Source organism: Echinops telfairi, unplaced genomic scaffold (genome assembly GCF_000313985.2).
Source record: "Echinops telfairi isolate 266 unplaced genomic scaffold, ASM31398v2 ScPeMD7_7410;HRSCAF=8448, whole genome shotgun sequence".
Lineage (NCBI taxonomy): Eukaryota > Metazoa > Chordata > Mammalia > Afrosoricida > Tenrecidae > Echinops > Echinops telfairi.
In genome coordinates, this window is record NW_022111310.1 from 4757102 (window position 1) to 4768179 (window position 11078).

General features: G+C 37.6%; 1 protein-coding gene across 3 annotated transcripts in view; it reads right to left on the reverse strand.

The window, feature by feature from the left end:
* TEX10 (testis expressed 10) overlaps positions 1 to 11078 on the reverse strand; it is a 31452-nt gene that overhangs the window by 14250 nt on the left and 6124 nt on the right. For all 3 annotated transcript variants that reach the window (XM_045296563.1, XM_004710982.3, XM_045296564.1), the window contains exons 5-8: positions 6845 to 7083; positions 6560 to 6695; positions 4252 to 4427; positions 2471 to 2648 (exon numbers count right to left, since the gene is read on the reverse strand). In XM_045296563.1, the coding sequence (XP_045152498.1) occupies positions 2471 to 2648; positions 4252 to 4427; positions 6560 to 6695; positions 6845 to 7083 (729 nt within the window). The remainder of the gene's footprint in view (positions 1 to 2470; positions 2649 to 4251; positions 4428 to 6559; positions 6696 to 6844; positions 7084 to 11078) is intronic.

Sequence of the window (11078 nt, forward strand, 5' to 3'; positions counted from 1 at the left end):
CAAACAAGCAGCCACCTAAGTAAGGAGTCAACTAAGACCACATGGAAGGAGCACACCAGCCTGTGTGATCCAAAGTTGTCAATTAAAAATATGAATGTAGTGAAACGTATCAGAGCTAAAATTATGAACACCCAAGTTGTAGAAGGCTCTGGAGGACAGTCAGCACCCAAAACCCACCTGCAAAGTATCTATACAGAGCTGCTGGCAGATTCGCTTTAGCCACAAAAGCAAGAGTGCCCAACAGCCTTACTTTACTATAGGCAGAAACCATAGTAATCTTATTACTGTATGTACTCGAGTATAAGCCAACCCAAATATCAGCCGCGGCACCTAATTTTACCACAAAAATTGAAAAATGTGCTGAAAAACTCGGCTTATACACAAGTATATACTGTATACTGGATCGAACTCGATACTTGGCCAGTTGACCTCATCATGGACAAGACTTGAATTTGTTCTGGATGCAAGCATCTCTTAGTTGTTCCATCTCCCCTGGCTTCTTTAATGTTACTGGGGTTTTTCTCCCTCTCACGCATTATTTGTATTTTTGTCTTTATATTAATATGATCTTACCCTTACCACCTTACGATTTGTTTTCCATTGTCTTCTGTTGGGTTTCGCAGTTGTGAAGCACAGGAGGAGTACAGGTATAATAATAACTGATACAAGGTGTTATAGGGAATGCATGGTGGGGGGTGGGCAATAGGGAAAAGGGATTGGGGGAGTAAATAATGAAAGGGGAAAGGGGGAGGGAGCACTAGAACTAATCATGATTGCACAACTCAGTTTAAAGGCGATTTAACCATTTGGGAGGAGGGGTTACTCTAATATAGATATGGTGCTGATTGTACAAATCCCCTTGAGATGACCGATTGAAATATTCAATTGTATACGTAAACTGTGTGCCAATAAAAATGCTATGGGGAAAAAATAACAGAGGGCCAGCACCACATTCTAGGGATGATCAATGGTCAGGGAAAGGAGAGAAAGAAGAGGCAGCCAAGATGACAACCAAGGAGCGATCAGTAGGGGTGGGGGTGGGAGAGATGGAAGTAGGAGACACAACCAGAGGGTGGTATGAAAAGCAGCAACGACCAATTTAACTATGGAAGTGTATGATATGTGAATATTATATCAAGAAAACTACTAAAAAAAGCGACCTATGGTTGCCATGGGTGAAGGAGGTACAGATTTTGCTTAGGGGGGCATTGAGTTTATGTTAATGATGGTGGAATAATTTGGAGACGGATATCAACAATGGTTGTACCACACAAAGAATATAACCATAAGAATGATCATACATATAAAAGTTGTTAAAACTGGAAAATGTTTTGTTTTTGCCAAAATTGGAATATATATATATACATATATATACATATACATATATATGTGTGTTTAACAATGAGTAAAGAAAATGTTCTAAAATGGATTGTGATAAAGATTGTACAATTCTTGATATGATTGAACTATTAAATTGTTTATGTGGATGAAGTGGCAATAAAACGGTTCTAAATTTTTTTTTTTTTAATTAATCAATTTATTGGGGCTTCTAAATTTTTTAAATAAATAAAGCCAGTTTGGGGAGAGGGGATAAGCAAAGCACTTGAACAAGTATCTCATCAACAAGCACAGGAAGCATGCGAGATAGTATCTGCCAGTATAGACACCAATGAAAACCCATCTCATTCCCATTAGAATGGCAATGATTTAAAAAGGAAACAGAAAAAAAGTGTTGGTGAGATGGTGCAGAAACCAAACTCTCATTCATTTCTCATTGGAATGTAATCTGGGATATCCGATGTAGAAAAGTTTGGCCTTCAAAAATTTAAGCACAGATCTACCAATATAACCCAGCAGTCCTAATCCAAGGTCCATACACAGAAGTGAAAGAAGAAATATAAGCAAAAGCCTGAATACCAATGTTCACTACATCACTTTTCACAGTAGTGAAAGGTAGAAACCAGATTGCCTATCAACAGATGACAGGATAAAGAAACTGCTTTATAAATACATGAGTACTACTTCAGACAGAGAAATGAAGTCCTCGTGATGAACCTTGAAAACATGCTGAACAAAGTTGCAGAAAGACAAATACTGTACTTTCTCACTTAAATAAGCATATATATACATAAAAATGACGAGGGTTTTACTGGTGATCAGAGGTGAGGGAAACGGTTAAGTCTTGCTTAGGGGCTACTGAGTGTATGCTACATGTGGTAAAACCATTTGGAAAAAGCAATAATGGTTGCACAACAGCAAGAATGCAATCAATATCACCGAGTTACACAAAAAATGTACAACTAGCAAATGCCTCACTGTGTATAATTTCACAACTACATTGAAAGTGACTTAATGGCAACACGTAGTAGAGCAGTGAGTGGCTTTAAATGTCTTCTGTATTCACACAGGACTAGTAAAAGAGGCCAGGAACAATTATACAGGTAAAATGCAGCTCATGAAAGTATGCTACCTCATGTGCAGTATCCCAATAAGCATGGCAGCCAAACTTGAACTAAGTCTTCCCATGATACAGCAGCGACTTAACCGAGAAAGCAAATCAGCAGGCAAGCTGGGTAGAAAATACACAAGCTGAATCAAGCGTTGCTGAGACTCTGGTGGGAGAATCACCACAGTGCCTTCCTGTGGATCTAGTAAGGTAGACACAGGAAACAAGTTTTAACATAAAGGATATATTTGCATTTCTTAAGATGCTACACATTTTCTTAAAGTACAACAGTGAACATAATCATTCATTTAATAATGTAGTTCTCTTGGGGATGATAAAAGATTCTGAAATTACATGGGGCAGTGGTTGCACAAACTTGTCACTATATTAAAATGTACTGTACACTTTTAATTGTAGTGTCTTACAGAACTGTACAGAATCTTTTAGTATTTGATTATCTATGTATCCAACTATACCAAAAAACCAAACATATTGCTGTTAAGTCAATTCCAACTCATGGAGATCCTGTAAGACAGAATGGAAACTGCCCCACGGGGTTATCAAGGGTTTAACTCTTTACAGTAACAGACTGCCATAACCTTTCCCCACCTAGTGGTTAGTGAATTCAAAACACCAACCTTTCAGTTTGGCAGCTGAGCACTTTAAGCACTGTACCACTATGGCTGCTTTACACACACACAATTAAACCCAAATTCCTTGCCATATAGCTGACTCCAACTCATAGTGACCTCATAGGACAGAGTAGAACTGCCTCTGAGCTACCAAATCTGTACGGGAACAGGTAAGCTCATCTACCTCCTGCAGGGCAGCTGGTGGTTTCAAACTGCTGACTTTGTGGTCAGCAGCCCAATATGTGACCCACTATCATCCCTTCCCATCCCCTACACCGACTACCTCCAACACCAGTGTATGCTTTTACTGAAGGCGCCTTGGTGGCACAGTGGTCAAGAGCTTAGCTGCCAACCACAATGTTGGTAGTTCAAACCCATCCGCTACTCCAAGGGAACAATAAGAGGCAGGTCTGTTTCTGTAGAGTACCACCTTAGAAATCCTATGGCAGTGCTAGACTATCCTATTAAATTACTATGAGTTGGAATCGACTCAACATATGTTTTTAAAATATTTTTATATTTTGATATGCTTTTGATTTTTTACATATTAAAGACTAAGTCAGTTCCAGACACAAATGAAACAAAATAGTCCCCAACTTACAATTTACAGAGAATTGTTCTTATGACCACCTGTTTTTTGTGTATCTATTGTCAGTGGTATATACTACGTACAATGTTGTAGTACATAATTTACTAATGTTATAATTCTCAGATGTTCACTCACGTTTATACAGAGATTACTAATAAAAGGCACTAACTTGTCAGAACCAACTTATTGTCTCAGAATCAATATACAAGAGTTATCAAACTGGAAACCCATGAGTTGGGATTTTCTGTAATGAATTCCATTAATACCTGAAATTCATACAAGTTCTTCATTTGTAAGTAATAACTAATATTGTCTTGCCATCATGCTTCAAAATAATTTTAAGTACATAATTAATTTTGAATTTGTGAATAGCAGGAGGTTTAAGACATAATCCAAGCACTTAAGACCATTCTTCTAAAGCTATTCCAACAAATGTTTCCTATTGAAAATTAATGTGCTTTGATGTTTCATTCTGGCAATTTAACCAACTCCAATTAAAGAATAGGCAGACCTAAGGAGCTCCCCTTAAAAATGTCTCTCCTAAATCAGGGTAAACCCTACACCAGTAAACTATGAAAGCCTACCATAGATCCGGAGAGCAGTCGCCTGTAAACTTTTTAGTAATTCTTTATTTGCTCGTGCGGCAGCAGTATGAATGATCTCAATCAGCTGTGTTGAGAGCTCGGGGTTTCGGCAGCCAAGATGAGCAAGTTGCAATGGTAAGCCTGCCAGCCATCGGGACACCACTCTACTACGATATCTAAGGCCAAGAGAAGAACAAAATATATTTTTTAAAAGATAAGTGTAATAAATACAAAACAAGGTTTTTTTAAACTTAGATACACCACAAATCCACCAAAAAATTTACTTAAAACATCTGAAAGTTTCTAAGATGCCAACATCATTTATTCAGCAATATCATCATCAGAACTCATGAACTCAGTAATGTGGATTTTCCAAGGTTTTAACTACTCTTAGTTTCTTGGTGCTGCTATACACAAATATCTTAAGGGAAAAAAAAAAAAATCTTAAGTAGGCTTGAAGAACAGAAACTTATTTTCAAATATCAAAAGACCTATCTCTAGGGAGAAGGCCCTTGTTTACTCCAGCTTCTAGAAGCAGCATTCTTTAGGGTTCCTGATTTTTCTATACATCCCAGATAGCATCTGTCTTCTCTTGTATCTGTAGGCTTGCATGTGTCTCTATGCTGTTCATCATGTAACTCAAAAGTGATGAGGTTTGTTATCTACCTTACATTGGCATGGCTTCAGCTGGCGGCATTACATTAAAAACTGCATTACAGGGGTGATTGTATGCATTACACTTTATCTCTATTCACAGGTGTGAGTGCTAGAATTCCAATCTATACAGGGAAACATAATTCAAACCATAACCACCACTAAATTAAAAGGTTTGTGTAATGTGGGCTCTATCTAAATTGTACACCACTAAGCTCACTAGCCCTGGCTGGGTAGTGGTTCTGTGTTGGACTAATAACCGTAAGACCAGCAATTCGAAATCACCAGTTCAAAACCACCAGCCATTCCAAGAAAGACAGACAAGAGTTTTCTACTCCTGTGAACAGTTACACCCTCTGAAACTCAAAAGGGCAATTCTACCCTATCCTATATGGTTACTATGAGTCAGCACTGACTCACTCAATGGAAGTTGAGTTTTGGTTTTGGTTTTTAAATCCTAATAAGTGTTAACTATTATGGGCATATTAACATAGATGCATCCAATGGAGTTTGGCCCTATATTAATGGCTTCAAACCTCGGCTCATTTAGTTCTTTAGGATATTAGCTAAACTCTGGAGACAGTTGTCTTTGGCTCTCCTCTGAGAATTTAGTGATTTAAGCAGGACATTGGTGGTCAGAGAGATGGGAACTCACATCCCAGTTCTGCTACCTGTGAAATGCATGACACCAGCCAACCTATTTAACCTGAGCCTCAGTTCCTCTTGTAAAACGTAACAGCATTTACCACATATACTGGAGTATAAGCAGACCCGAATATCCACTGAGGCACCTAATTTTACCACAAAAACTGCATTTAAAATGTGCTGGGAAACTCGGCTTATACTCGAGTATATACGGCACCTTACCGATGTGCTACAAAAATAGATACAAATTATGACAAGCAGCTGTCATAGTAAGGACTCAAATGTGTTCCAGCAACTGCCTACACAGGAAATATCCTGAATACATAGCTTCTATTCAAGCATCAACTCCTGACTGTTACAAATTAATTGCACACACTATCAAAAAATTACATTCTCGTGGTCTGGACTGTCTCAACTGATAGCACCAAAATGAGCCAGAAACCTTGTCTTCCCCTGCCCTCATTCTCATTCCACATGGCCCAATATACCACTAAGAGTTAGTGCTCTAATTCCAAATTTACGGAATGTTAACATCACTAAAAAAAGTTGCTCTATTATCCTTTAGCTAATATGAATGTGTGAAAATAAGTAAAAAACGGCTCTGTTATGTTCAGGTACGTGCATAAAAAATTCCATGGCAATATTCTGCCTGTTTTTTTATAATGTTGGCTTTCTAGCTTTTCAGAAATCTAAATGGTGTATTGGGGGGAGGGAAAGGATTGTTAACTTCAAAATGATTTAATCACCTTTCCCAAACACTTAGAAGGGCTGCTAACCACAAGGTTGGCGGTTCAAACCCACCAGCTACTCCACAGGAGGAAGAGTTAGCTACCTACTCCCCTAAGATTACAGTCCCAGAAACCCTAAGGAGTAGTTCTACTCTGTTCTATACAGGGTCGTGATGACTTGGAAACAACTCTGGAAAGTTTTAGTGTTTGTGTGGGTTATTTAAGTATTGTAACAGACTACAAAGGAGCTCAGCCAGAGAGAAAAAAAGAAAGGATCTTACCTGACTTTGTAAGACTTCAATTCTTCTTTTTGATAAATTTTACTGAAAAACTTCAGCAACAAAGTCCGAACTGGAAGGAGAAGGCCCCTCTGTTGATACAAACTATATACTGCCTTGATAAGCGTCTCTGTAGCCTCTAAAACAGGGAAAAATATAATTTTTAAAAAGCTTTCAATAACCCCAATTTCTCTAAAACCAGTTCTTTACTTTGACATGGCAAAAAACGATCTGAGCTACAGACTGTTAACTCCCGCTCTTAAATAAGGGCAATGCAGCGCCACATACCTCTGTTTGGTTGTATCTGCATTAACCTCCATGACACCCCAAGCAATCTGTTCAGCTGCTTACTATTTAACTTTGAACCATCTTCAAGAGTTTCTGTCACAAATTTCCTTATCATTTCTATCCAATTAGAATCCTTTTGCAAAGTTGAGGCATTTGCCAGGGAGACCATGATATCAGACAGTGTTAAATTAAGTAAAAGATGATCCACATTGTTTGAGAGAATCGTGCAATGCTTGATGCTAAAAATAAACAAAATAAACACATCTACAATGTTATATTTACCATGCCTGTTTCATTTATAATACTTAATCATTGGATCAATAAAAAATACTTTCCAGAATTAAGAAATTATCAAGACAGGTGTTCAAGGCTTAGGCAGTTCTGTAAACCATTCATTACAGAATCAGTATTGTTGAGAGGCATTAAGTTAGGGTGCCCACTACTCAGCTCATTACACATTGTTTGTATGGACAAAAAATAAAGATCTTTATAACCTTGTCTGATAAACTTAGGAGTAATTTGGAGAGAAAAGAGATTTGAAAACCCTAACACATTTGAAGATTTTGTCTTAAAGTACATTGTTGTTAGTTGAATGGCAGTCACAGACTTTGGCTCTGCCTCTATCTAATCATCTAACTTAAAAGAATCACGAATTTCTCCTGGTCACAATTTCCTAATGTTGAAACAAGACTGGCTTAATTTTCCTAATGTTGAAACAAGACTGGCTTAATCTGATTAACACTGAGTCAGTTTATTTATTCTAGTCAGACAAATAAAACTTTGGTTCAAAGATTGACAGATATTTCAAAAAACTCAAAATAATGTTTTAATAAAAATAAACTATTTTAAATTTAGCACATACTCATTTCAAATACAGTATATACAAAGGTAAAGCCTATTTAGGTCCTATCTAGAAAAATGTAGGGTCTGCATTAGGCTGCTAAGCACAAGGTCAATAGTACAAAAGCACCAGCGAATACAGGCAAGATGAGGCTTTCTACTCCCAGACAGAAGTACAGTCTTGGACACCCAAAGGGGCAGTTCTACACTGTCCTTGAGGGTTTGCTATGAGCCAGAAACAACTCTATGGCAGTGAATTTGGATTTTTGGTCTTGAAGGTTAAATAAAATCATACATTAACCAAATGAACCAATTTTAAAGAAAAAATACCATATATACTCGTGTATATGCTGAGTTTTTCAGCACATTTTTAATGCCGTCTTTGTGGTAAAATTTGGTGCCTCAGATGATATTCGAGTCAGCTTATACTTGAGTATATACAGTAATCCTACAGTAAGGTTGAATAAGGATATAGTAACGAGGAATCACAAATACAAGAAGTTCTGAACTATCTAGGCATCAAATAGGGCTAAGAACAACAGACGAGGCTGGGAAGGTAAAACAATACCATATTATAAAGTTGGGGGCCAAGGACAATACAATGAATTTCTATAGGAAAGGGAGTAACATAACTGAAAGCTTCTTTCAGGTGGATGATTCTGTGGACTAAAGAAAAAAGAATGAGAGCTACAAGATTATCAACAAAGCAGCAGTTACATGGATATAGCAGCAACCCAAGGCAAGAGATAACAAGTGTAAGGTCCTAAGGTTATAGGCTGCAGGGAACAGGACATTTATAAGGAATGCTTAAATGTATACATATGTATGTCTGGGAATTTTGAGGTTGATGGCACTAGAAATGATGAAGAAGAAAGATCCAGAAAACAAATTCTACCCTTGATATGCTGCACTAAGTGACTGCTCTAATTCCAAGCAAAGATGGTCAACAGACAACTCCCTACAACCGTGACACTGGAGGCAGAAGTCTGAATGATGTATATACATTTAGGACTCATCAATACAGAAGAACTAACAAGAATTCTGTAAGTGTATCAAATTAACAATGTATTGTATGAAAAAAATGGATGGCAATATCCTAAAAATATTAAAATCTAGAAGTAGTTGGGAAAAAATCATGCCAAAAACGAACACAAAAGTCAAAAATATAAAGGAATAAAGTACATTCATTTATTAAAAGGTTAAGTAGACAAAAATCATCCTGGCAGAGGAAAATGCAAACAATTTTTCTGAGCAATGGGGTAGCAACCAATTTTCTAAAATCCTATCAAAGAAAATAAAGAAGGGTTTTGAGAATGATGATGGCAACAAATGTACAAGTGTGCTTGACACAATGGACTGTAACAGGAATTGTACGAGCCCCCAATAAAATGATTGAAAAGAAAAAAAATAATAAAGGGAACCTTTTTGTTTTTTTTAATTAACAGAACCTGATTAGTTAGATAATCATTGGTAGGAAGCAATTTCAAAGTGTGGAATGTAAAAAGAAAGCCAAGCATCCAAACTTCTCTCAGTCATTCTGTAACCTAACGTTTCACACTGAAGATGTTTCATCAGTTAAGCTCACAATATCACCATCTCAGCCCAAGTTACTTTACACTTTTTATGTTCTGGCACAAATGTCACTTCATCAGGGCCTCTTACTCACATGCAAGATGCCTTATTAGCTACTTTTATATACTTACTACACTATTACACGAAATCTTCCTTCATCACATTTACAATCAGACACTGACTTAAGAATCATAGGAATCTCTCTCTCCCTCACTAGACAACACCCAGCTGCGATTATTTCCTTTAATTCTGGATGCTTAGCATCTAGTAGTGTCTTACACATATTAAATTTATAGTAAGTTTCTTGATGTCTTGGTGGTAGTATAACAGTCTTGGATAATTTACTTCTATTTAATGGTATACTAAGTGTCTAACATCCTAACCATAATTTATTGAACCTCATTCTTATGAGACCCTAGATTTAAAATTCTTGGTATAATAAGGAAGTTGTATGAAGAGAAATACTAACATCTTACTCACAAAGTATCTCTTGATTCTCTGTCCCCTCCATCCCCACCTCACAACTCCCTAAATTAATCTTTATAAAAGTTTTGCTCTGACCAAAGACAATTCCAAGAGGACCAGAGCTGAACTCCAGAAACAAGGAGTTTCCTATATCAATACTAGTAATAAGCAGACCCAAGTATGTTCCATGCTCTCCACTACCTAATTCTAGATTTCTTAAATGCTATGTCCTCGTATGAGCTCCTGACCTGTGTCATGTCTGCTGAAAAACTCATATTCATGCTCAAACTCTCTTCAGATACTACTCTCCAAGATAGCTTTGTCTGTTCATATAACAAAGTAATCTCTCTCGTCCTCTGAGTTCCTCTAGTGCCAAGTGTGCAGCTCCACTGCTACTCATACTAGTAGCTTTTGTCGCTTAGTGACAATGCCACCCCTTGCACTTCTTCACATCAGCAGCAATTCATGCTGGCAGTTACAGGTGATTCCAATGGACAGTTTTCCTAACAAAAGCCAGCATCATGCCCCAATAGGAAAACCTGCATGAGCCACCTGGAGTCCCTGTAAAGTAAAGGGCTCACTCTCATAGGGTCTTCAGCGCAGGGGAGGTCCCCGCTTTTCAGAGGGTCATCTCTTGATTCCACATAACCCTTCCTCTTAGTTTCTTCTTTTATGCTCCCAGTCCCAGTGATGGTTGTTTCCATCATGTCTTACCATTCCCATTTGTCTTTTTAATTCTTCAATACCTAGCCACTAATTCTTTATATTAAATTCTGTTAAAACCACTGGAAAATGATTAAAAAAAAAAAAAAAACCACTGGTGTAGTTTCTGTCTTCACCCTGATCTTTCACCAGAATGGCTATCTGATTATCTCCACAATACTTTGTTCTCGGGGACTCAGCATGATAGTGGGACAGGAGGAAAATCATGGGAAATAGAGGAAAGAGCTGGGAGGAAAAGGGCATTTATAGAGGTCTAGATAAAGACATGTACATATGCAAACATATTTATATGAGGATGGGGAAATAGATCTATGTGCCTGTATTTATAGGTTTAGTATTACGGTAGCAGAAGGACATTGGGCCTCCACTCAAATACTCCCTCAATGCAAGAATACTTTCTTCTATTAAATTGGCATTCTATGATGCTCACCTTCCCGACACAACCGATAAAGACAAAAGTGGGTAAATAAGCAAATGTGGTGAAGAAAGCTGATGGTGCCAGGCTATCAAAAGATATAGCGTCTGGGGTCTTAAAAGCTTGATGGTAAACAAGCGGCCATCTAGCTCAGAAGCAACGAAGTCCACATGGAAGAACATATCAGCCTGTGTGATCACGAGGTGTCGAAGGGATCAC